The sequence below is a fragment of the Rana temporaria genome, chromosome 2 (assembly GCF_905171775.1).
Source record: "Rana temporaria chromosome 2, aRanTem1.1, whole genome shotgun sequence".
In the NCBI taxonomy this organism is placed as follows: Eukaryota; Metazoa; Chordata; class Amphibia; order Anura; family Ranidae; genus Rana; species Rana temporaria.
The window spans coordinates 513,713,289-513,740,912 of NC_053490.1; the positions used below are offsets into that span (position 1 = coordinate 513,713,289).

Consider the following 27,624-nt stretch of genomic DNA (forward strand, 5'->3'; position numbering starts at 1 on the left):
TTTAATGTTTTTTTTTAGGGTGAACCCCTGCTTTAAGTGCATAAACTCCACTCAATAGCTCCAGGATATTAGATATGTTACTACAGTATATGCAATGCAAGAATTATGGCAAACATCTTAAGGAGATTGAAACATAGGTATTAGAAAGTATTAGAAAGCATCAGTCTGTAATATCTTCTTCAGGTGGAGGAGAAGTAAAACGACCTCTTTTGTGCAGGGTAAGTGGGACCTGACCCATCTGAGTATTTGCTGATTTTTGAGGTTGTTGTGCAGGTGAGGAATTCTTTCCATGTTTAGGGCCCATCTATTGTAGTTGTGGGTGCCGACAGGCGGAGTTCTCTAATGATGACAAGAAGTTCATTTGTCGATTTGCAGATATAGTAAGTTCCCTTATAAGAGAAGTGCAAGGAGAAGGGGAACCCCAATCGATATGATATACAATGGTATTTGAGAACTTGCAGGTGCAGTTTCATCTCTTTGCGTTTAATTGGTGTGAATTGAGATAAATCTTGAAAAATTTGATATTTGTGTCCTTGAAAAATCTGGAATTCTTTATTTCTTGATGCTTCCATTAATTGTTCTTTAGTGCAAAAATAGTGCATCTTCAGTATAATATCTCTAGGCGTGCCCTCTTCTTTACGTGAGGTTAGGGCCCCATGGATTCTGTCCATTTCTAGAAGTTCAATTGGGATAGATGGAGCTAGCTCTTGGAAAAGTGCTGTTATGGTTGACTGTAATGCCGCGTACACACGATCGAAAATTCCGCCAACAAAAGTCCGATGTGAGCTTTTGGTCGGAAATTCCGAACGTGTGTATGCTCCATCGGACTTTTGCTGTCGGAATTTCCGCCAACAAAAGATTGAGAACAGATTCTCTATTTTTTCGACGGAAAAAGTTCCTATCAGAAAATCTGCTTGTCCGTATGCAATTCCGACGCGCAAAAAAACACGCATGCTCATCAAGCAGAAGAACCAAACTGCCTATTGAGCTTTATTGATCTTGGCTCGTCGTACGTCTTGTACGTCACCACGTTCTTGATGGCCGAAATTTCCGACAAGGTTTGTGTTTTGCAATACACACGATCCGGTGGAGACAGGTGATGCGTGCGCTGGATGGACATCTCATCGCTGTATCCTGGACCTGGATGAAGAGGAGATCTTCTCATCGTTGGACCCCGGTGAGGAGATCACCCGTCGCAGGATACCGACAGCGTTGGTTAAGGGTCTGGAATGGATATTTGGGGGCAACCCACGTAATTTTTTTTTTGGACGCGGGGTTCCCCTTAATATCCATACCAGACCTGAAGGGCCTGGTAATTGAAATTGAATTTGGGGGGACCCCCAAGCTTTTTTTTTATGAATGACTTTTATCTGTATTGCCGGGAGCCGACAATTCATTATAGCCATTATAGTGATTTTAAATACATTTTTTTCCTTCATAAATGACATTTCGTGGAGGGACAGTTCTAAGCAAGGGAAGAAAGCGCTACTTCACAATATTTCACTTTTATTGTTTCACTTTAAGCATTATTAAAATCACTGCTCACGAAAAAACGCTAGGTTTTTAGAACTTTTTTTTGCATTGATACATGTCCCCTGGGGCAGGACCCAGGTCCCCAAACACTTTTTAGGACAATAACTTGCATATTGGCCTTTAAAATTAGCACTTTCGATTTCAAACGTCCGAGTCCCATAGACAGGGTTCTAAAGTTCACACAAACTTTTGGTCTGTTCGCAGGTTCTGATGCGAACTAGATATGTGCGTTTCCATTCGTAACAAATGGATTTTCGTACGAATCTGTTAGTATTCGTACATTCGGATCAATTCGAACATCCGAATAGCTGAAAGTACTAAAATACGAAAATTATGGAATTATGAATAAGCAAAATAACGAACAAGCGAAAATATGAACGTATGATTGGACAAACTTACTAAAATAAGAAACACAGAAACCGCAAAAGGACAAAAATTACATCTATAACGATCGAATTGCATTCCGTATTTTAAATCCTTTGTCTGTTCGTAATTTCGTACATTCGTATTTTCATTCGTATGTTCGTATTTTCATTTGTGTGTTTTGTAAATCCGCTCCTTTGTCTGAACTGGTTCACTACAAGGTTGCAACACATTGTAGTGAAAAAGGTGGCTGAGGAATATATTTACCTGTACCCATATGTGCCAGAGACTTTGATTGCTGAGATCCAATATAAGTGTGCTCAGTGGATTGTTACCACCATCAGGGACTATTTAAAGATTTCTGCAGTTTGTGATGTAAAGAAACTGTCAGCCAAAAATGCAGGAAGATATACTACTATCTTGCAAACCTGGGATTATAGTCGGCACATTTACCAGGACTGTGTTATCTTCAGACAACCTAATCAAGCTGACCTACGGTATTACATCATCACTATCGTATCATCGGGGAAGCCAACCCAACTGCCAGATTCTTGTTACTACTGGTGATTAGGGATGAGCTTCGTCCTCACGTTCGACTCGAACATCGTATGTTCGACAGTTCGTCGAAATACGAACGTTACGGGCCGTTCGCGCCGAATTCGAGTAGCGTGTCACGGCCCATAATTCACTGCGGCATCGCAGTGCATTGCTGGCTGATGATTGGCCAAGCATGCACTATGACCCGCATGCTTGGCCAATCACAGCTTGCAAAAATCAGAGAGCCATAATTGGCCAAAGCCAGGGTGGCTTTGGCCAATTATGGCTCAGGGGGTTTAGTACACGCCCTACACTATAAAAGGCCGCCTGCAGGTCGGCCTTGTGTAGTGTGTTGTGGTGGTTAAGAGAGAACAGAGAGAGAGTGTCATTTTTTGCAGGTAGATAGAGCAGGCAGGCAGGCAGGCTAGTCAGTTAGAGTTAGTGTGTAGAGGATATATATGCATCCCAGTTGTTGTATGTATATATATATTTATACACTGTATAGTTTAGCTAGATCCGCTCTTCCTAATTTACTGACAGGCAGGCAGGTGATTGTGCTAGCTGCAGTATTCTCATATGGTGTACTGTCTGTGTCCTCTGCAGTGTGCACCTAAAGCTACGTGGTGTGTGTACTGTCTGTGTCCTCTGCACAGTGAGCACCTAACGTAAAGCTGGTGTTTCTCATATTTACTCCTAGAAGCAGAGATCTTCTCAAAATAATACTACAGGCAGAGTATATTGCTTCAAGTACTTTCACGTGGTGTACTGTCTGTGTCCTCTGCAGTGTGCACCTAAAGCTACATAGTGTGTGTACTGTCCGTGTCCTCTGCAGTGTGCACCTAAAGCTACGTGGTGTGTGTACTGTCTGTGTCCTCTGCACATTGTGCACCTAACGTAAAGCTGGTATTTCTCATATTTACTCCTAGAAGCAGGGATCTGCTCATATTAATACTATAGGCAGGGTATATTGCTGCAAGTACTTTCACGTGGTGTACTGTCTGTGTCCTCTGCAGTATGCACCTAAAGCTACATGGTGTGTGTACTGCCTGTGTCCTCTGCACATTGTGCACCTAACGTAAAGCTGGTGTTTCTCATATTTACTCCTAGAAGCAGAGATCTTCTCATATTAATACTACTATTTTTGATGTAATACTTTGCAGCAGGCTCATTCCTGCGCTCCAACTACAGTATCTGTGAGGGGTTGCAGTGTTGTGGCACCAGTGCCTAAGGCCCAGTTTTTCTGCCCCTGTTTAACAGGGGCGTGTAATTACAATTTTTGATGCAATACTTTACAGCAGGCTCATTCTTGCACTCCAACTAGAGTATCTGTGAGGGGTTGCAATGTTGTGGCACCAGCACCAGTGCCTAAGGCCCAATTTTTCTGCCCCTGTTTAACAGGGGCGTGTAATTACAATTTTTGATGCAATACTTTACAGCGGCCTCATTCCTGCGCTCCAACTAGAGTATCTGTGAGGGGTTGCAGTATTGTGGCACCAGCACCACCACCACCACCAACAAAGGCCCAATTTTTCTGCCCCTGTTCAACAGGGGCATGTAATTACAATTCCTGATCTAATATTTCACAGCAGGGCCCATTCCTGCACCCACCAAGAGTAACTGTGAGGGGTTGCAGTGTTGTGGTACCAGCACCAGTGCCTAAGGCCCAATTTTTCTGCCCCTGTTTAGCAGGGGCGTGTAATTACAATTCTTGATGCAATACATTGCAGCGGGCTCATTCCTGCGCTCCAACTAGAGTATCTGTGAGGGGTTGCAGTGTTGTGGCACCGGCACCACCACCACCACCAACAAAGGCCCAATTTTTCTACCACTTTTCAACAATGGCATGTAATTACAATTCTTGATATAATAGGTCACACAGCAGGGCGTTCCAGCACCCACCAAGACTAACTGTGAGGGCTTACAGTGTTGTGGCAACACCAACACCTAGGGCCCAAATTTATGCAGAGTATATACGGCAGGCCCCTACTTTCAAACATCCAACTTACAAACGACTCCTACTTGCAAACGGAAGGAGACAACAGGAAGTGAGAGGAAATCTACCCCTAGGAAGGGAAATTCTCTTCTGTAAGAGGTGTCTCCTGTCCACTGATGCTTTATCACCAATCCTTGTTTCAAAAAATCATTTGTCATTGGGACAGAAAGTGAATTGAAATCTTTTGAACAGATGCACACAGACAGCAAAACAAATGTTACAGGGGTGATAACCCTTCTCTATGTTTTCAGAAAAGCTTAAAAATAGATTTTATGGCTACACTTTAAAAAAGTACCAGTTCAAAATTACAAACAGATTCTACTTAACAACAAACCTACAGTCCCTGTCTTGTTTGCACCGCCTGTATACTGCTGTTCAAAGTATACAGTATATGGCCAAAGGGATTGTAATGACCTGGGGGGAGTGGGGCGAGGAAACCCATGCTATTTTTCTCAATGATTTTCATCCATTTTGCAGGGACCAGACATTACATTAAAGCCGGAAGCAGTTTTAAATTACTTTTTTCTTATAGTAATCTCATTTTGTGCAGAGACAGTTCTAAACATGTGCCACTTCACAGGCATACTATAGACACCCAGCAGGTACGATATTTAAAGGAATTTTTCATTTATTTTTTTCACTTTAAGCATCATTAAAATCACTGCTCTAGAAAAAACAACCATTTTTAAAACTTTTTTTTTACATTGATACATGTTCCCTGCGGCAAGACCCGGGTTCTCAAACCCGTTTTACCACAATAACTTGCATATTAGGCTTTAAAATTAGCACTTTTGAATTCGAACGTTCGAGTCCCATAGACTTCAATGGGGTTCTAAATGTTTGCGCGAACGTTCGGTCTGTTCAAAGGTTCTGGTGCGAACCGAACGGGGGGGGGGGTGATCGGCTTATCCCTACTGGTGATGCCACAAGCCGTTTTGTTCTCAAGTCAGCATGGAACATAGCTCTGTTTAGCTTTCTTTGTTTACACAGGAAGTGATACTTCACATGGAAGAAATTCTGTTATGGCGATGCTCCTGCCTGTGCCTTCTTACTGCTGGACTGTGCTCCTGATGCCAGCAGTCACAGGAAGTGCCCTTATGCCTTGTACACATGATCGGATTTTCCGTCGGATAAACTCAGATGGATTTTTCTGACGAAATTCCGTTCAAGCTGTCTTGCATACACACTGTCACACCAAATTCCGACCATCGAGAACACGGTGACGTATAACACTACGATGAGCCAAGAAAAATTAAGTTTAATGTTTCCGAGCATGCGTCGACTTGATTCTGAGCATGCGTGTTTTTTTGTTCGTCGGCGTTCCCTACAGGACGAATAGAATTTCCGACAGAAATTTTTGCGTCGGAAAAAAAGAGATGTTTTCTTTCTAAATTCCGACGGAAAAAAGTCCGATGGGGCACACACATGGTCGGAATACCCAATGAAAAAATTCTGCCTGACTTTTTACATCGTGTGTACAAGGCATTAAAGTGATGTACTGGTTTGTTGTCCCAGAGCTGCCAGTCTACCTCACTCTACAAAATAATTTGCTGATCTCTTGCTTTGAAAATTCAGCATGTTCCTGTCTTCCATGTGTGAGGAAAGTAGCCTCAGTCTCCTGGAAAAGGCTGATTCATGTTTCAAGTTTCTGTGTTGCCTGTGTGAAATTTGTGACACCACGCGTTCAGTCCTTATTCCAGTGGTTCTCAACCTGGGGGTTGGGACCCCCTTGGGGGTCGAATGACAATTTGCCAGGGGTCACCGAATCCTGGGCTGTTCCTGAATCCCACACTGCTCTCCCATCCTTTTCATGGCTACCCAGCAGGGCTGTCCCTGGAGCTTGCGGTTGCCCACTCAGCCTCTTCACAGCCACCCATTCAGTTCACGGCATGGCTGGGGGGCAGAGACTAGATGTCAGCTGGCTGGTGAGGAATGTGAAGTGGGAGGGGCTGGAGGAGACCCTATCTCCTGATTTTGGCATAGGTGTCACTTCTGCGGAGACACAGTGAGTACCATAAGGGGGTTTAATACTGTACGAGTGGAAGGGACTGAGGGAGCGCTAAGTATCCGTGGGTTAGGGGTGCAAATTACTTGTCTTGCCTTGGGTGCTGACAACCCACACTACAAAAATAATTTTACTGTTAGGGGTCCCCACAACTTGGGAAATTTTATCAAGGGGTCACGGCACTAGAAGGTTGAGAACCACTGCCTTAGTCCTTAAATTAGTGACTAGTGAAAAACAAGTTGTTCTTTACTGTGTGCTTGCAAACTGAAAACAAAGTTGTTGTTCTTCTATAATGGAACTCTATACTGTTACTTTAAAACAAAGGAAAATACCTGTTTGAATTTGGTGTGACAGAGCCAGCAAGATGTTCACACTAAAGTTTGTACCTACTGAACTTTGGAGATACAGAGGCAGTATGATTCTTCAAAGAGATGACTTTGTGTTGGTGCACTTGAAAAAAATGTCATGCTTATTGGACTCTGGGGCTACAGAGACAATGTGGGTTATTTACGAAAGGCAAATGCACTTCGCATTACAAGTGCTAAACTACAAGTGCAAAGTGTACTTGAAATTGCACTGAAAGTGCACTTGAAAGTGCAATAGCTGTAAATCTGAGGGGTAGATCTGAAATGATGGGAAGCTCTGCTGATTTTATTATCCAATCATGTGCAAGCTAAAATGCTGTTTTTTTATTTACCTTGCATGCCCCCTTTCAGATCTACAGCGACTGCACTTCCATTTCCATTTCATTGCAATTTCAAGGGTACTTTGCACTTGTAGTTTGCACGTGTAGTGCAAAGTGGATTTGCCTTTCCTAAATAATCCCCATAGTATAGTATGGCCCGGATTCACAAAGCACTTGCGCCGACGTATCTCGAGATACGCAGCGTAAGTGCAAATATGCGCCGTCGTATCTGTGCGCCGTGCCCACAAAACTAGATACGCCTGAACATAGGCTTAATCCGACCGACGTAACTTGCCTACGCCGGCGTATCGTGGGCACATATTTACACTGGACGCATCTGGCGCACCCATTAATTTTCTAGTCAAATATGAAAATGAGGGAGATACGGCGATTCACGAATGTACATGTGTCCGACGGCTACGCGATGTGCGCGTAAGTTGTACGTCTGGCGCAAAGTTATTCCCCATAAAGGAGGTATAACTCAGCAACAGACGTGCACAGGTCAGCTGGAGAGCAGCTGCAGCAGTACCGTTATGGACGAGCTGAGCAACCACACTTGCAGGACAACACATCTGTATGCCAACATGCCAGGGGCAGCCATGGTCATAGCACTACTGTGTCCACAGGCACGTAGGAGGGCACGGGAGAGGATATACCGAACGCGCATAAACGTCTTTGGCATGGGGGAATCGGAGGTGTACCGCATCTTCAGATTCAGCCCTGATGACATCCTGGAATTAGCCACAGCCCTGCATGATGACATCACCAGCCAGACACAACGCTCACATGCAGTGCAGCCACTGGTCAAGGTACTGGCAACACTCAATTTCCTTGCCAGTGGATCTTTCCAACGTACAAGTGGAGTTGTGTCTGGGATGTCACAATCCACCATGAGCAGATGCGTGCACCAGGTTGTCCCCGCAATCCTCACACGCATGTCCCACCACATCATCAAACCCACCCATGAGCATCTGCGGCAGAAGGCAATGCAGGATTTCTACAGAATTGCCGGATTCCCACGCACCGTTGGGGCAATTGATTGCACACATGTGGCACTACGCCCCCCCCCCCCGTGCCACAGAGGACATATACCGCAATCGTAAGCAGTGGCATTCCATCAATGTACAGGTGATAGCCGATGCGCAATGCCTCATATGGCACGTCCGTGCCAAACACCCCGGGGCCAGCCATGACAGCTACATATACCGTCAAAGCAACATCCCAACAGAATTCGAACAGACCGTGTACAGGGACAGCTGGCTGGTTGGTGAGTGACATGGGAGTCAGGCATGACTGTCCGACCCCATGATGCAGACATCACGAGGGGCACATGCACGGCTAACATCCTCCTATCTTTTCCCTTCCAGGTGACTCGGCATATGCACTTGGGCCCCATCTCCTGACTCAATACTGGAATCCCCAAACCAGAGGAGAGAGAATATACAATGCTGCACACATATGCACCCGTGCAGTGGTGGAGCACACATTTGGCATCCTGAAGTCCCGTTTCCGATGCCTGGATAAGTCCGGGACCCTGTTGTATTCCCCAAACTTCGTGTGCTAGATCATCGGTGCATGTTGCGTGCTGCACAAATACGCCATGAGAAAGGGCCTGGAGATTGACATATGTGATGACCTGACCCCCGAGCCACACAGTCCCCCCCTGCCCGAGGCAACCCAGTCTGCTGAAGTAACAGCAGTCAGGAGTTGCCTCGTGGAATGCATCTTTGCATGTTAAACACACACATTCAGCATGGCACAAGGAGAATGCATGCATGCACACCACTGTGGTCCCTAGCTCACACACACCACATCCACTTCACATTGGATTAGCCCAAGTCCACCGTGCAGGACTTGGGAGCAGCAATGCCACGCCAAGGCCCCAATGGTGTTGCTGTCCATTCATACCACATTCACACGGTCGTGGGGATAACCTCTCCCTGACGACCCAAGGTGACACACCTTGCTGGCAGGAATGTCACCCACACATTCACACACCAGTCACACTGTAGCCTGCATTACTGACCGTGTGCAGTGACTACAAAAAAAAAAGGGATCATGCCATTGGCCGACATGGCATGCCCTTATAGGAGGATGGCACATCCTTCTGTGGACGTCTCTCCAAAAAAAAAATAGCTCATACTCTGAGCAAACAAAATAAAAAGCTCATACTCTGAGCAAACAAAATAAAAAGCTTATACTATGAGCAAACAAAATAAAAAGAGCACTCAATTGCCCTGTCATGGGCCAGGCCTGGTGGTGCCACGGCTCCAGCTCCTCAGTTGTCTGGGGGGAGCCTCGGGTGGGGGGGTGGGGCATCAGGAGGAGGATCATCCCCTGGTCTGCCACTTCTGGCAGATGCTGGCTGCCTGCCCTCCAATGCAAGGGCAATGCGGGTGAGGACCGAGTTGGTTTGAGCCTGCATCTGCAGCTGGCGGGTGGTAGTCTGCCGTCCCTCCGCCTCGATGGCAGCAGTGTTGGCCTGTACCGCCACTCCCAGGCTCTTCACCTCTGCCACAAGGCCTGCTGCTGTGGCCTGCAGCTCCCCAATGGCCAGGGTATGTCGCTCCAGGCTGGCCTGCATATTAGAGCCCTGGCCTCCAGGGTCTGGGCTTGGTCACCCATGCAGGTCACCATAGCAGCGCAGTTAGCACTCACATCCTGCAGGCTGTCAGAGATTGAGGTGCTCTGCTCAGCCTGCTGTGTGAGGCACTGCTGCACTGCCAATGTGCATGCAGCCTGGGTCTGGGCCGAGGAGGCCAGGCTGTTGGTGGACCCACACACTTGTCACATGTTCCCTTGCACCCCCTCACATGCTACACACCGGATGGGGGGTAAAACACACTTACCTGTCCTCAAGGCCTGGTCACTGGAGTCAGAGCCCTCCATGCCCTCCACCTGCTCCCGCCTCAGAAGCCTGGCGATGACCTCCTCCTCCGGTGTCAACCACAGAGATGAGGCTGGTCCTCCTCCTGTGCCCCTTACGTGCCTCCTCATAGTGGCCAGCTTATCACGGACCCGACATCTCATGTCATTAATCTTTTTCTGTATATCATCGGGAGTCCTGGCCTCATGCCCAAGGGCATTGACCTCAAGGCAGATGTTGGCATATATCTCCCTCTTCCGTGCCTTGCTGGTCTGGGCACTGTGGGCACCATGGAGGTACACGTCATATTTGGCTATAGCTGAGGTGAGTATAGCCCTCTCCTCCCTAGAGATAAACCACATTTTTAATAAAGTAAACAGGTACACTCACATGTAAGCTGTACAAATCACGCATGTATACATATGTGAGGCGGCAGTGGAGACGACCCGACGCGTTTCGTGTGCTAACACATCACCCCAGATGATGTGTTAGCACACGAAACACGTCGGGTCGTCTCCACTGCCGCCTCACATATGTATACATGCGTGATTTGTACAGCTTACATGTGAGTGTACCTGTTTACTTTATTAAAAATTTGGTTTATTTACAGTTTTTCTCTATTGGTTTGGCTCATTTCTTGAAACAGAAATGACATTCTCAAAACTCTAAGATCATTTGGCAAAACAGTCTTACAGTTCAGCACAACACTATAACTCAGGTGCAAAAGCTCATATCTCTCCCAAAACTGTTCACTCATGCTTCAAAACCATATTCCTTTCCCATATAAAGAGTCAGTGCCCTCAAAATGGCAAATATTTTTCTCAATTGCTTTGGCTCATTTCTTGATACAGACCGGACGTTCTCAGCTCTCTTGGTACTTTTTCCAAAATAACCTGGATGGTTCGGCACAACACCATGGTTCACCTTCAAAAGTTCATATCTTTCCCAAAACAGTTCACTCATGTGTCAAAACTAAATTTCTTTCTCATTCAAATAGTCAGTGCCCCCAAAATGCTTCATCCCTTTGGCATTGTGTAAGCACTGCAAGTCAAAATGTTTAGATATTTTGTCTCTATGGCAGAGGACCATTGAAATATCTAACTGAATACAATTGTGTATAAAACTGAAAAAAAAAAAAAAAATTGGTGTAAGGGTCGCCTCCAAGGTTTGACATCACACATTGCACTCATACTGCCAAGGAAAAATTACTTTACAGTATTGTAACCATTATCATTCACACACAAAGTACCGTATTTATCGGCGTATACCGCGCACTATTTTGCCCTAAAAATCAGGGCAAAATCGTGGGTGCACGGTATACGCCGATACCCGCTTTCCCGCCACGAGTTTGAATACTGCGCCGGCATATACCGAGCGCAGTACACTCATGTATCTTTGGGCAGTCTCGGCGCCTCTCGCGCTGACGTTCTGAGTGTACAGGACGTCAGCGCGAGAGTTGCCGAGCCTGCCCGACGATACACAAGTGTACTGCGCTCGGTATATGTCGGCGCAGTATTCAAACTTGGCGCGGGAAACGAGCGGGGAGGACGCGAGGACGCCGCAGAAGGACGCCGGACCCGACGAAGAGGACACCCGAAGCCGCAGAAGGACACCGGACCTGACGAAGAGGACACCCGAAGCCACAGACGGATGCCGAACCCGACGAGGCCGCCGCGCAAGACACCAAAACTGTAAGTAAAAAAAAGGATTCGGGGCAACTTTAGGGGTGCGCGGTATACGCGGGAGCGCGTTATACAGCGATAAATACGGTAACTTCCATACTTCAGAGTAAAAAGAAAATGTATACAGCATAATATATACGGAAATATAAATGCACAAACATGAAACAAGGAAAATTACATGTAGCCTACAATGCTGTAAATAAAGCTGGAGTTTTACAACTACTGTAACATCTCTTCACTGGTCGCTGTCCTCACCCTCCGTCTCCTGTCCACCGTCCTCACCCTCCCTCTCCTGGGCACCGTCCTCGCCCTCCCTCTCCTGGGCACTGTCCTCACCCTTCCTCTCCTGTCCTCACCCTCCCTCTCCTGTCCACCATCCTCACTCTCCTGCCCATCCACACGCTGCTGTCTGTCTGGCCACAGATTTTCGTCAACATCACAGCGTATATTCTCCCTTGCGATGCAACGAGGGAAGAAACAGCGTGCATGTTGCAACCATCCCCTACACTGATCTCCTGTAATATCCTCACAGGCAGCGTCCATTGTATGGAGCAGGGACCTCTGATCTTGAGCCCGATGCTCATACACTCTCCACCTCCAAGCGGAGAAAAACTCCTCAATAGTATTGAGGAAAGGAGAGTAAGGTGGTAGGAACACCATATCCATCCTTGGATAAGCAGTGAACCAGGCCCTGATAAGCGGGCCATGGTGAAAATTCACATTGCCCCATACAATTATATTTTGTGGTAGGTGAGGCCCTATGAGACCTCTCTCATTTTCAGGGATCAAATCCAAATGAAGGTGGTAGAAGAAGATGAGGAGCTTCTGTGTATTGTATGGGCCAAGACTGGGGATGTGAGTGGCCACACCATTCTCAGAAATGGCAGCAAACATAGTTATATTGCTCCTTCGCTGTCCTGGGACATCCACCGTGGCCCGGTGGCCAATAAAATTACGGCCACGTCTTTGGCCCTTGGCCAGGTTGAAGCCAGCCTCATCCACATACATGGGTATGTGAGAGGTCTCATTTCCTTCCAGTGCCATTATTCTCTACAATAGAGTAAAAAAAGAAAACATCAAATCAGTCATACAGAAGAGTCATACACTAGAGTTACAGACAGCTACATAGGAATGTTCCATGTTCCACAAGTTCAATATACTACTGGCCAGTATTCCAGTGGTTCCAAACCTGGGGTACATGTTCTTCTCAGAATTGGGGACCCAGTCGAATACTGGGGCCCCGCCACAGCTTTAAATTTTCAGGGCCAACATGGTCCCGGAACCAGGAACACTGCGTGGCACGCGCACCCCTGTCTGGTAGGCCATCTTGCCCGGGGGCCGTGATGTGTGGTCACCATAAAGGTGGGTGCCAGCTCAGGAAAAGAACCCCGCCTCAATGGCGTCTGCTCCAGAAGTACCCTCCCCCAGCATGCCCCGCGAGAGAAACTCCCTCCCGATTGGCTGCTGGCAAGAGGCGCCCCAGCATGGACTCCACTGTCGCCCCGGGGTGGTATGACACCCCAGCAACCACAGAATGGACCCGCAGCACAGCCCAGCTGAAACAGAGACCCTTTGTAAAATTGCAATCAGAATCAGAGTCAACTACACTTTGATTATCCCTTAACTTTTACAGTAATAGCACCGGTACTTGGAAGTACACAGGCGCTACATCTACAATATTTTTCTTGTCATTGTTAGTATCATACGTAACATCCCACTGAGGTAAGATACTGTTATACTGTAGGCCTATCACACACACTAAATGAATATGTAAATGAATAAACATATTTGTTGCTCTATGCACAGTGTCCTGCCCTATACATTATATAATTCCATCATTGATTGTGAGGCCATGGCTGATGACATGGTCTATAATTGTGGCCCGAATTTCATCAGGGACAGCATGGTGTCTTCGTGCTCCTCGGCCTCTTCCCCCTATTCCACCACCACACACCCTTACTCCTCCTCCTCTTCTTCTTCCTCGAGCAGACAGTTTCCATTGTTCATTTACTTGGCCAGGTGACTCCATGTTCAGAAATTGTACTGTTCCTGCATGGTCAAGCTCTATATATACATGTTTGGCAGCATTCACAATCATGGACAGCACCTGTCAGGTACAGTAACTAAACATACTGTTTGATTGGTCATCTGAGACCAACTCCAACTCCTCCTTCGTTAGTCAAGTTCTAGTTGCACCTGACTGTCAATTGCTGTAATCATTTTATCAAATGTTCCAAGAGATTCATATATGGTATTCATGGTATTATGTTCCTGAATAATTTTGACAATTGAACAGACTATTGTGCATGTGATGACTTAAACAATGAAATGACGCTGACAGGTTTTGGAGAGAACGACCATTAGACTGAAGAAATGACAATCAGTTTAGATCAACAAGATCTATTCAATTGGAAATTGTGCTAAATGTAGGCTACTTGTACTAAATCATTTGAAAAATGTACTGAGACAGTGAGACATGTACTGAGACATTTGCAATTTGATGAAATGAATGAGAAATGCCATTCAGTTGTGAACAATTGCGAAGTGGTTTGGAGATTTGTCCATGTTGTTTTGAGAATGTCATTTCTGTTTCAAGAAATGAGCCAAAACAATGGAGAAAAACTGTAACTGAATTACGCTATGTGGCCACTTTTCTCTTTTACCTTCTCTGGCTATTAACATCATTGGAGTGATATTGCTTTGGAACCTTCACATCCTCGCATGTCTTCCCATGGTTGGAATTACCATCTAAACAGCTAACCAGACGAGGACATCAACTTATTCCTTGTGTGCCTGATTCAGAATCACACATTTAAGCTTGATTTGACTTGTAGTGGCGTATGTCCTCACAAGTCCACCCCGTTTGGTAAGCCTCCATTTTTTATCTGGTGGTGGTCTCTCCTCACAGAAAAGAAGCACTTAATTTGTATATACTGCTTATCATTATTCACGTGGTGGAATATACTTCAATGGACTTTAGCACTATATATTGAGCACCCCATGATTCCTTGATGGAATGATTATTATATGGACTTTTTTCTTTTTACGTTGATCACTTAATTGTCATTTTGATACGTTTTTATTTGTTCGCAATAATCTTTTCACAATTTATTGCCTATTACTGTAATATGTCTCTATGATACATGTTATTCAAGCACAACACATCTTTTTTTCCACATTTCTATTGCTAATTTTTTTTTTTTTTAGCAGTGTTAGCAGCTGTTTCTTTGCAGGCAGCGCAGTGTATACCATCCTTTTCTGTTACAAGCATGACAGGCAGAGGCATGATGGGACTTGTAGTTTTGCAACAGCTGGAGGGCCACCAGTTTGAGACCTCTGAGAGGCAGGGGTTGGGTCACAGCTGTGATCCTGCTGAAAGTCAACAGAGATTACATCAGTTCCTCGTTGGAGCAGCAAGTAAAAGGTCCCCACCCACCCTCCTTTTTCTCTTCACTTGTTCTGTTTGATGTATTATTTGTTTTTTTTATTAAAACAAAAAATAGTTTTCCGTTTGTCTTCTGATTTCCTATTTGTTTGTATGCTCTTGTTTTTTTGTTTTTTCCTTGTAGGTGCACTGTGTGTATCTATCACCTGTAGTTAGTATCCTTTTCACAGCAAACAGTGTCCCTTGGCTGACTGAGATGGCAGTAAAAAGTCACTTATTAGACCCACTAACAAGGGAATGAAAAATGTTGTCTTTTTTAGATATGTCAGTTATGTTTTCAACATTTATTGCAGGTTTTGGAACATCTGAAGCCCTGGTAAGCTCCTGAACCAGAATAAGTGGTTGGGGACAGTATTGGCTTCAGGCATAAATACGTTTGTGGTTTTAATAGAATCGAGTGATTATTGGTAACATCTCAGCTCAGCCAAAAAGGGATTGTTGTTGGTATTTGTATATTTTTGGACATGAATGACTATAGTGTGTTATTTTTGAAGCTGTGGCCGACAGTGTTAATTTTGGCAGCAAATTTCAATGTGGTTTAAGGGCCAGATTCTCGTAGGAGCGCATAACTTTGTGCGGGCGTAACGTATCTGATATACCTTATGCCTCCGCAACTTAGACGGGCAAGTGCAGTATTCTGAAATAAGCATAGCGTAAATCGGCCGGCGTAAGCCCGCCTAATTCAAATTGTGAAGAGGTGGGCGTGTGTTATGTAAATTATGCATGACCCGACGTGATTGACGTTTTTCACTTACGGCGCATGCGCCGTCCGTGGAATATCCCAGTGTGCTTTGCGTCAAAGTACGCCGCAAGGACGTATTGGTTTCGACATGAACGTAAATGACGTCCAGCCCCATTCACGGACGACTTACGCAAACGACGTCAAAATTTCAAATTTCGTCGTGGGAATGACGCCCATACTTAACATTGGTGCGCCGCACTTACGCCACCATATAGCAGGGGTAACTTTACGCCGGGAAAAGCCTAACGTAAACGGCGTAACTTTACTGCGTTGGCCGGGCGTACGTTCGTGAATTCGTGTATCTAGCTGATTTACATATTTCGACGCGTAAATCAGCTTACACGCCCCTAGCGGCCAGCGTAAATATGCAGTTAGGATCCGACGGCGTAAGAGACTTACGTCTGTCGGATCTAATAGATATCTATGCGTAACTGATTCTAAGAATCAGGCGCATAGATACGATGGCACAACGCAGAGATACGACGGCGTATCTGGAGAAACGACGTTGTATCTCTTGAGAATCCGGGCTTAAGTCTTTAGTCTTAGGACTAACATGGCATTTTAGTCTTTTGCAATAGTTTTAGTTGTATTTAATCGACTAAATGTCCAGTACATTTTAGTCGACTAAAACTAATTTTAGTCATCTAAAATCGAATGAGTGTAATTAAATTGTAATGCATTCGTTAACATTTCTCTACAATTTTTCTCTACAATTTCCAAACTCATTATATACGGCTGGATTTAAAAATCGAATATGTTATTATTAACCCCCCTGACGGTAAACCCGAGCGTGACTCGGGGTTGGTTTTCAATGCTAAAATCGGTATACCCGAGTCACGCTCGGGGTGGACGTGCAGCGGCGCGGCTTACCTTTTGCTGGATCCACGGGCAAATTACTCACCTTGTCCCTGGATCCAGCGATGCCATCCCGCTGTGTGAGCGAGCGGGACCTCCTCGCTCGATTCACAGTCCCCGTGTGACGCCGATCTCCGTTCCCTGCGACGTTACGACGCACGGGAGCGGAGAACGGCGCCAAATTCAAAAAAGTAAACAAACACTTTACATACAGTATACTGTAATCTTATAGATTACAGTACTGTATGTAAAAAATACACACCCCCCCTTGTCCCTAGTGGTCTGCCCAGTGTCCTGCATGTTCTTTTATAAAAATAAAAAATGTTATTTCTGCCTAAAAACTGTAGATTGTCCAAAAGTGTCCCTTTATGTCAAAAATGGTTTTAGATCAGCTAGAAAACAGCGATAATAAATTACAATCACTTGCAGAAATGTGCGATAGCGATTTGAGGGGAAATTCGTCATAAAAAAAAAAAAATAATGACAGCGACAATTCTGCAACTGAGCAAATTTCAGTGATTTTGAGTTGATTACATTATTGAATAATTTTTATTATAATTATATTATTATTTGTTATAATTATTTATAATTATTTATTATATTATAATTTATAATTTTGTTTTAAAAAAAAAATCATACCCGGGATGCCTATTAGAATCTTGTTTGGTCAGATTTAAGTGAGTTATTTCTAAAAATTACAGGCCTACAGTATAAAACGCCAAATTTCCTTGCAAAATAAATGTACCGCTTTTGGTACGTAATTCCAGACAGAATCATACCGCCAGGGAGGTTAATGGGATTGAGGTATGAACATGCACTACAGACCAGTGTTAATTTTAAAGTCATATTTCAATTTAGTCTTAGTCTTTTGACTAAAATGTCATTTTAGTTCTAATCCCATTTTAGTTTTTTGACTAAAATGTCGTTTTAGTTTTAGTCATATTTTAGTCATCTCAGTTGTTTTCGTTTTAGTCGTATTTTATTCGACTAAAATGTTTTAGTCAATGAAATTAACACTGGTGGCCGATATTTCCATTTACATAAAATATATATCATTCCAACAAAACAGTGTAAGGGGTTAATTTATTAAAGGCAAATAGACTGTGCTCTTTGTAAGATGCAGTTGCACTCTGCAAGTGTAGTTGCACCAAAGTTTAGTAAATTTGGTAAATCTTCACTTTGTAAAGAAAACCCAATCACGTGCAAGGAGAATAAAAAATGTGTTTTTGCTTGCACGTAATTTGATGTTGGAAGTCAACAGAGCTTCCGCTCATTTATTAAGCTCTGGAGCAACTGCACTTTGCACTTTGCACAGTGTATTTGCCTTTAGCAAATCAACATCTTTGTTGCAATTGTGCTACCTGACTGGTGGAGTGGTCATCTTTACTCCCCCGATAACTACAACCCTTTCCCAATTACCTTATGCCCCCCGAGAACAAACTACAGGGGTTGATTTAGAAAAACCAAAAAGGTGTTGCGCTGTTCCATAAACAATTACAATTATATAAGATCATTATTGATGTAGCAATAAAATATTAAAAATTCTAAATAAAAAGTCCCAAAGAAGTGAGAGTCCACCAGGAAGTGAATATACTGTATTGGGGTTGATTTATCAAAACTGGAGAGTGCAAAATCTGGCGCAGCTCTGCATAGAAACCAATCAGCTTCCAGGTTGGAGCCCAGGTTCACACTGGGTACGATTTGCTTCGATTTGAGATGCGATTTCACATGTGAAATCGCATCTCAAATCGGCGGCATTTGCCAGCAATTGTTGGCAATGACACCGTCCTAATCGGTGCGACGCCGCATCTGCTCCGCTGCACTGATTTCAAAAAGTAGTTCCTGTACTACTTTTTGCGATTTCGGGCCGCAATTTACATTGACATCTGTGCAGAAACCTGCACAGATGTCTCTTAAATCGCGGCTGAAATCGGCACTGCCAGTGGGAATGAAGCCGTACGAGTCCAGCTGAACTCGCACGGCTTCACTCCCACAGCCCAGTGTGAGCCAGGGGTTAATGTCAAAGCTTGATTGAACAAGCTGATGTTAGAAGCTGATTGGTTACCGTACACAGCTGCACCAGATTGTGCACTCTCCTGTTTTAGTAAATCAACCCCATTACATCTTTGTGAATAAAAGCCTCTCTTCTGCACCAGCCACCATTAATAAAAAAAAGCTGCTTACCAGAGATGCAAACCTCAAAAATGCAAGTCTGACAGAACTCGAGGGACAAAACCCAGATCCCAAATGGATGAATGCCATCAGTATTCAATCGCCAGTTGTATTATTGGCATAACACAATAACTTCTAGGAAGCTCTGCTTGGGTCTCCAGTGAAGGATGCCTCTCGCTCTCACACACAATGCTTCTCACACGTAGAGCGAAGAGAATCCACAAAGTGAAGTACATCCCAAATTACAATTATTATGAAATCAGCATTAACTCGCAAGCAGAGACAAAGACAACCTTCAGTTCTATGGGCGTTAGTTCATCTGAGGACTCGTATAGACATTCTACACCTGTATGTACTCATCGCTAAATGGGAGTTTATGACGATTTTTTTTAATAACATGGAACTATAGCAATGGAGATGAAACCTGAGGGAATCAAGAGCTAATTTGTGGGGAATGCAGGAATATAATGCTGTCACATTCATTGAGATCTAAATGAAAGTGTTGTTCCATTTCATACTTTCAGTGCTAGTTAAAACAGCTGTAGAGTCTTTAAAGAGGAGTTCCACCCTAAAAATGGACCACCGCTGAACCCACTCCTCGCCCCCTTACATGCCACATTTGGCATGTAATTTTTTTGGGGGGGGAGTGGGGGCTTCAGGAGAAGGGGACTTCCTGTCCCACTTTCTCCTTCCGCCGAGGGGCTGGAAAGGCGATTAGCTTAATCGCCTTTTCACAACCCCTCCCTGTAGGAGAGCGCCTGTCCAATCGGACGGCACCGCGCGGCTCGCGCATGCGCACCGCCGTTCGCGCATGCACAGTGGGTGGCCGGCCGTGAAGCCGAAAGCTGTCACTGCCGGGTGCCCACAGTAAGAATGAAGACGCCGGCCGGCGAGGGGGGTGAGGAGCGGAGCCCCGGCCGGCGCATCGCTGGAGCCGTGGAGCAGGTAAGTGTCAGTTTATTAAAAGCCAGCAGCTACACTTTTTGTAGCTGCTGACTTTTAATAAACTAAAAAAATGGCTGGAAAACCCCTTTAATGTACCCCAGTAACCTTAAGACGAGCGGTTGTAAATATTGGTCCACCCAGTGTCCCAGCTTCTCAAAAAGCGAACCAATCCCAGCAACAATGGAACGTCCCTGGATGGCCGCTTTTTTTTTTTAATGCGATTTCGGTAAGTGATGAAAAACTGGGACCACTGGATCATGAACCAACAATATTTGTGGCACATAAATAGGGCCGAAACAACTAATCGATTAATCGACAACTAATCGATTATGAAATGAATCGATTACAATTTTCGTAATCGGTTAATCGGCCAGTAACATAATGGGGTTAAAACAACTAAAATTAGCCCTTTAGAGCCGGTTCACACTGCGGCGGCACGACTTTGGGGGCGACTCTGTATAGAAGTCATTGCAAATCGCCCCGAGCCGCCCCCGAAGTCGTGCAAGAACCTTTTTCTAAGTCAGAGCGACTTGCATCGCTCCTATTGGAACGGTTTTATTGCATAGAATGGGACGCGACTCGTCAGCCTGACGAGTCGCCCCAGTGTGAACCGGCTCTTATAGTACAAAAAAGCAAATTGCTATTGTAAATATTACTTTCACTGTCACACAGTAGCGATTATTTGCTCTTTTTGTACTTATTTTTGTTTTTTTTAACCCCGTTATGTTACTAAACATCTCAGGCCAGATTCACACCTCTGTTTTTTGGTGCTTTTTGCAGAAAAACACTACAGTTCATTTACATGTTTTCCTATGGGACACGTTCACATCCATGATTTTTTTTTCAGCTGCTGCGTATTTGGAAAGGGCAAGGACTATTTAACACAAAACCATGCTATTTTTTTTTTTTTTGGTTCAATATACTTCAATGGAGAAGCTGCAAAAAAAGCATGTAATGTGTTTTTGCGGCAATTTGTGTTTTGTAATCTGCCCAACAACAAATTGGCCCAAAAAAATTTTAAAATGTTTTTTTTTTTGTTTTTTTTTTAAGGCTATTATCCGATTAATCGAAACAATAATCGGCCAACTAATCGATTATGAAAATAATCATTAGTTGCAGCCCTACACATAAATATGGATCGTCAGACCAAGATTTCTCTTTCTCTCTATACTCACCAGAGGACCTTTACCAGGTGACTCAGTCTGTTTTCACTGTTTGGACAGTTACTGCACTGCACTGATAAAAGAAACCAAACTGTGGTGGGACGCAGAGGGTCTCAAACGATATATAGCAGACTCTATAGTCCCCAGAGGGTTAAGAATCAAAAAGTTCCCCTTAACACTCTATTCAGAAAAGGTCATGACAAAATTGAATAACGCTCTATCAAAGTGCTCCCTGGATCCCATGGGGTTAATAGTTGCACAAGAGGAGAAGCTTCTAATTATGATGAATTTTAATCGAATCCCTCCGTGACTCTTTAAATCCATATAATGCATTGGAAATTTCCAAATCATTGGATTCGGAACTCAAGAATCTTGTGAATAAGACTGAACAAGGCATAATGGAAATAAAAAGACAGAAATTTCGAATGCTACCGTTTTTCATGACGTAAAAAATTCTATTTTTTTTTATAAATATTGATTAAAAACAATCGTGTGTGGGCTCCAGAGCATTTTTCTCGACGTGAGAGAACGTGAGAGAACATGCTCTAATTTTTCTCGACGTTTTTCACGTTGTCATTTTTCACGTCGTGAAAAACGGTCGTGTGTAGGCTTTAATGACGGGAAAAAAACGTGCATGCTCAGAAGCAAGTTATGAGACAGGAGCACTGGTTCTGGTAAAACTAGTGTTTGTAATGGAGACAGCACATTCGTCACGCTGTAACAGACTGAAAAGCATGAAGACTGAAAAGTGCGAATCATCTCTCACCAAACTTTTACTAACACGAAATCAGCAAAAGCAGCCCAAAAGGTGGCGCCATCTGAATGGAACTTTATAGCGCCGTCATACGTGTTGTACGTCACCGCGCTTTGCTCAAGCATTTTTTTTCACGATCGTATGTATGCAAGGCAGGCTTGACAAGAATCATGTCGAGATTTTCTGGATATCATTTTGGAAGGTAAGTCTACAAGTGGAACCGTATTTATAGTAATCAAAGGAACAAATTAACTCTCCGCCCACACAATGGGGCTTCAATACACCTTCAGATGGGCTAATTACTAAACATTCCAGACAGCCTGTCTCCGCATTAGAGGAGGTAATTACTACAGCTTGGCAAGTCACATTCCACACACAAAACAGTATTATTAGCATACATAATGAAAGGTCTTTCAGGAGCCTCAATTGACATCTCAAAAGCATGTGTCCTCACATTGAATGAAAACAATCCACTGACCTGGTGTGGGTCAGCATGAACCAAACTGTAATATCTCAAGATATCCTGGAATATGAATTATCAGTAATGTCCCATCTCCTGTAATTTATAATTAATATTTCTCAGTCACCCTATGCCCAAAAGGGGCACAGGATGACCCTAGACCCAAGAGTTATTAGTAGCGCTGGCACAGGAGTACCCCTCATCCTTCAAAAGTCTCTGGGTGTCATGGGTCCTTCTGTTACATACTCGTACTTAGGGTTCTTACACACGAGCGGACGGTATGTCCGCTTTTTCATCCATCCGTGTATGGATGAAAAAGGGACATACATTGGTCCCTATGAGATTGCGGGTGTCAGCGGATAAACATCCGCTGACACCCAATCTCACCCGGTTCCGCAATCCTCCGATTCTGAAGACGGAGGAAAACCCTATTTTTCCATCCGTCTGCGAATTGGATCTGATGAACACGGACAGACGGTCCGTGTTCATCGGATCCCCCCATAGAGGAGAGCGGAGATCTGACAGGGCGGCCCCTGCACAGTGCATTCCTAACTGTCTTTTGTGGTTTTTACTTTTTGAAACAATTTTGGGCGAATGTACCCCATACCCATGTACCCCATTCCCATAGGGGGGCGGGATCTGGGGACGTGGAGTTCCCCTTGGACTTTTTTCATTGATTTTTATCTATATTGCCGGGAGCTGGAAATACATTACAGCCGCGGGCAAGTTTAAATTATTATTTTTTCCTTTAGAAATGTTATCTCGCTGCGGCACAATAAAACACATTACACAGATGAACCACTTTACAGGCAGACTAAGGGGACCCCCAGGCACTATATTTAAAGGAATATTTCATTTTTATTGTTTCACTTTATGCATTAGTAAAATCACTGCTCCTGAAAAAACGGTTGTTTTAAAAACTTTTTTTTTGCATTGATACATTTCCCCTGGGACAGTACCCAGGTCCCCATACAATTTTTATGGCAATAACTTGCATATAAGGCTTTAAAATAGGCCTTTAATAGGGTTCACATATTTACACAAATTTTTTGCATGTTCTGGTGCGAACCGAACCGTGGGGTGTTCGGCCCATCCCAAATGGTTAAGTGCCAATGGATCATATGCCTGTGGCACCAACATATGTCGTTTCTGCCACAAACATACCAAAAAATCAAACACAGTGCAATCTTGTGCTACAGGGAAGGAGTTTTCTCTGCAGGACTAAATAAATTCTGGTTCCTGATGTGACAGGAAACATTTTGGGCGGGGGATCCATGGAACCCATAATCCCTTGGAGAGGTTGGGAAACCTTTGTTTCAGATCCCCATGCACCTCCTATGTCTAAGTGACCCTGTGTCCATTAGGGGTACAGGGTAACTGAGAAAAATGATGGACAGCTGTTTAATGGACAATGAAAAGGTGGTTACCTAAAATGAAACAGTAATATTTATCCACAATATCTCCCAGGATATATATATAAAGACTATTCCTGGTTTGTTTGATTCTGAACTCGACATGTTAATTGAAAGAGCTGATCACAGGCCTCTAGAACTGTGTAGAAACCTGACAGTCTACTCCTACTATAGTCTGTTGCCTACTAGGCTGAGGACGGGAAAGATCACTGTCTATATTGTTAATTGTAATGAGGTTGCCTGCTATTGTTTGAAGGTTTGCTGTGCTTACGCTTATGCTAATGTGTATTGTCTGCAGTTAACTTGAAGTCTGCAAGGCTGCAACGTGACCGCAACGTGACATATGAGTCATCCGGGTGGTTAATTATGTGATTTGATGGGATTAGCCGTGAGTCATCTGTACCTTGTTAGCCAAACCATTGTGTGATGTTTTGGGTAACTATTTGGGGTAATTGTGTATGTGAGGGACTGACATATTTCTCAAATGTATAAAAGGCTGTATTCTTGTCCAATAAATCATTCAATGTTCAAGCTGTGTAATTGAGCTAGTCTCGCTTGGTTTTAGTTAAATTATATGGGCTGTAATATCTTATGTCTATATTCAGACTGGAGGAAGCAGTATATGATGAAAGCACTCAAGCAGAGTGTGGGACATTTCATTACATTGGTGGCAGCAGTGGGATGCTTCCGGCAATCTGGGACATCCAAACCTACACCTGGATCCAAGATCCGGATAGCATGAGAGGAGAGGTACAGATACCACCAAACAGTACAAAACAGATTACAGCGCACACATGCAAAAATTACATTTATCCACTGCAAGGTTATTTAACCACTAGGGTACCGCACGCCGTCAAATGACGCTGGGCGGAATTCCCTATTGTTCTGACAGGACGTCATATGACGTCCTGTCATTTAAAGCCTCTAGGGCGCGTGCGCACCCGTCGCGTCACTGGGAACACAATGCGCGTGCCCGGCGGCCGCGATGGCCGCCGGGCACCCGTGATTGCCCAGCAACTGAGCAAGGACGTGGAGCTCTGTGTGAAAAAAAAGAGCTCCACGTCCTGTCAGGGAGACAGGAGACCGATCTGTGTCTCTTGTACATAGGGACACAGATTGGTCACCTCCCCCAGTCACCCCCCTTCCCCCTACAGTTAGAACACTCAATAGGCTACACATTTAACCCCTTCCCTGCCCCCTAGTGGTTAACCCCTTCCCTGCCAGTCACATTTATACAGTAATCAATGCATATTTCTAGCACTGTTCACTGTATAAATGTGAATGGTCCCAAAAATGTGTCAAAAGTATCCGATGTGTCTGCTATAATGTTGCAGTCCCGAAAAAATGCAGATCGCTGCCATTCCTAGTAAAAAAAAAAAAAAAAAAAATCATTACGTCCCCTATTTTGTAGGCAATATGACTTTTGCGCAAACCAGGTTATTGCAATTTTTTTTTTTACCAAAAATATGTAGAATAATATGTATCGGCCTAAACTGAGAAAAAAAATATTTAAAAAAAAAAAAAATGGGATATTTATTATAGCAAAAAGTAAAAAATATTGTGGTTTTTTTTTCAAAATTGACGCTCTTTTTTTATTTATAGCCCAAAAAATAAAAACCGCACAGGCAATCAAATACCACCAAAAGAAAGCTCTATTTGTGGGGGGGAAAAGGACGTCAATTTTGTTTGGGAGCCACGTCGCACGACCGCACAATTGTCAGTTAAAGCGACGCAGTGTCGGAAGCTAAAATCTCATCTGGGCAGGAGGGGGGTGTATGTGCACAGTAGGCAAGTGGTTAAAAGCATTTGAACATATTAAAAAAAATAGGGGGTTTGGTCACACTATATGGTCATATAGTGCTAAGCCCACTTACTGCCACAAAGTACCCCAAATTAGTGGGTCCTACCCTAGTAATAGAATGAAAGATCCTGCATCTCAACCATGGAAGAAAAATTCCTCTATGTGGGAGAACTGAAGGGATTCCTCCTATGCACTGGTGGGCACTAATAAGAGATAATGAGGAGGAGAGGGGTGCTCCGGCCCAAGGAACCTGGTCAGGGTCCATACAATATACATACATAAACATTTTAGGGTGTGCCTTCCAGGTATGATTTTGTATGCATATTGTATGGACCCTGACCAGGAAGAGGAATTCGGAAAGAGTTTTTGAGAGAGGCAGATACAGCAGAGAGGACCAGTATTAGAGCAGGTCCTGCTGGGATGGTATGATTCTATCCGCTGTGAACTCTGGAAAGACACGCTAGCCCATGGGTAGGGATGAGCCGAACACCCCTGGTTCGCTTCGCATCAGAACCTTCGAACGGACGGAACGTTCGCGCAAACTTTAGAACCCCATTGAAGTACTTGTGACTCAAACATTCAAAATCAAAAGTGCTAATTTTAAAGGCGAATATGCAAGTTATTGTCCTAAAACGGGTTTGGGAACCCGGGTCTTGCCCCAGGGAACATGTATTAATGCAAAAAAAGTTTTAAAAACTGCAGTTTTTTTGGGAGCAGTGACTTTAATGATGTTTAAAGTGAAAAAAAATGAAATATTGCTTTAAATATCATACCTGCTGGGTGTCTATAGTATGCCTGTGAAGTGGCACGTGTTTCCCGTGTTTAGAACTGTTCCTGCACAAAATGACATTTCTATAGGAAAAAAGTCATTTAAAACTGCTTGCGGCTTTAATGTAATGTCTGGACTGTAGGTTTGTTGTTAAGTAGAATCTGTAATTTTGAACTGGTACTTTTTTAAAGTGTAGCTTCAGCCAAAAAATAATTTTTTAAGCTTTATGGAAAACATAGAGAAGGGTTATAACCCCTGTAACATTTGCTTTGTTGTCTGTGCGCATCTGTTCAGAAGATTTCACCTCACTTTCTGTCCCAATGACAAATGATGTTTTGAAAAAAAAAATGTTTTTGTGAAACAAGGATTGGTGATAAAGCATCAGTGGACAGGAGACACCTCTTACAGAAGAGAATTTCCCTTCCTAGGGGTAGATTTCCTTTCCTGTTGTCTCCTTCCCTTTGCAAGTAGGAGTCATTTGTAAGTTGGATGTTTTAAAGTAGGGGCCTGCCGTATATACTCTGCATAAATTTGGGCCCTAAGTGTTGGTGTTGCCACAACACTGTAAGCCCTCACAGTTAGTCTTGGTGGGCGATAGAATGCCCTGCTGTGAACTATTATATCAAGAATTGTAATTACATACCATTGTTGAACAGTGGTAGAAAAATTGGGCCTTTGGTGCTGGTGCTGGTGCCACAACACTGTAAGTCCTCACAGTTACTCTTGGTGGGTGCTGGAACACCCTGTTGTGAAATATTAGATCAAGAATTGTAATTACATGCCCCTGTTAAACAGGGGCAGAAAAATTGGGCCTTTGTTGGTGGTGGTGGTGCTGGTACCACAACACTGTAAGCCCTCACAAGTACTCTTGGTGGGGGCAGGAATGGGCCCTGCTGTGAAATATTAGATCAAGAATTGTAATTACATGCCCCTGTTGAACAGGGGCAGAAAAATTGGGCCTTAGACACTGGTTCCACAACAAATTGGAAGGGCTCTCGCGCTATCGGTGCTAAATACTATGGGGGGGGGGGGCACTGCTGCAGTTACCTGGAACCGGTCCTGGCCAGAAATGTGTGAATGAAATAGATGATGGTGACTGCGCTGTGTGAGGAAGGGTAAAGAGCAGATGCACAAGGAAGTGAGTAGCAAAAACCCACCACTGAGTAATCGCTAGAGCCAGTGAGGGTGGGAGGTCTGTGAGTCAGTAATGGTGAGCATAAATTAAATATTAATCATACACTATAATTAAATTAAATGATGAACATCACAAACATGAGAAGCATGTAAAACCAAACAGCTTAGTTAATGTGAATAGTGCCAAAAAGTTCAAATATAACACAATCCAGATGAGGTCCCAGAAGTCCCAGAAGAGGGAAGATGTGGGACCGTAATAGGTAAAGAAGTCAAATAACAGCTTAGTTGATGTGAATGGTGCCAAATAG

The 27,624-nt window shown here is 44.0% G+C and overlaps 1 protein-coding gene across 1 annotated transcript in view; it reads right to left on the reverse strand.

The window, feature by feature from the left end:
* LOC120927961 (beta-1,3-galactosyltransferase 5-like) overlaps nt 1–19,181 on the reverse strand; it is a 45,961-nt gene extending 26,780 nt beyond the window's left edge. Inside the window, exon 1 of the mRNA XM_040338988.1 lies at nt 18,891–19,181. Within this exon, the coding sequence (XP_040194922.1) occupies nt 18,891–18,968 (78 nt within the window). The 5' untranslated portion in view covers nt 18,969–19,181. The remainder of the gene's footprint in view (nt 1–18,890) is intronic.
* Nucleotides 19,182–27,624: the final 8,443 nt, after the last annotated feature.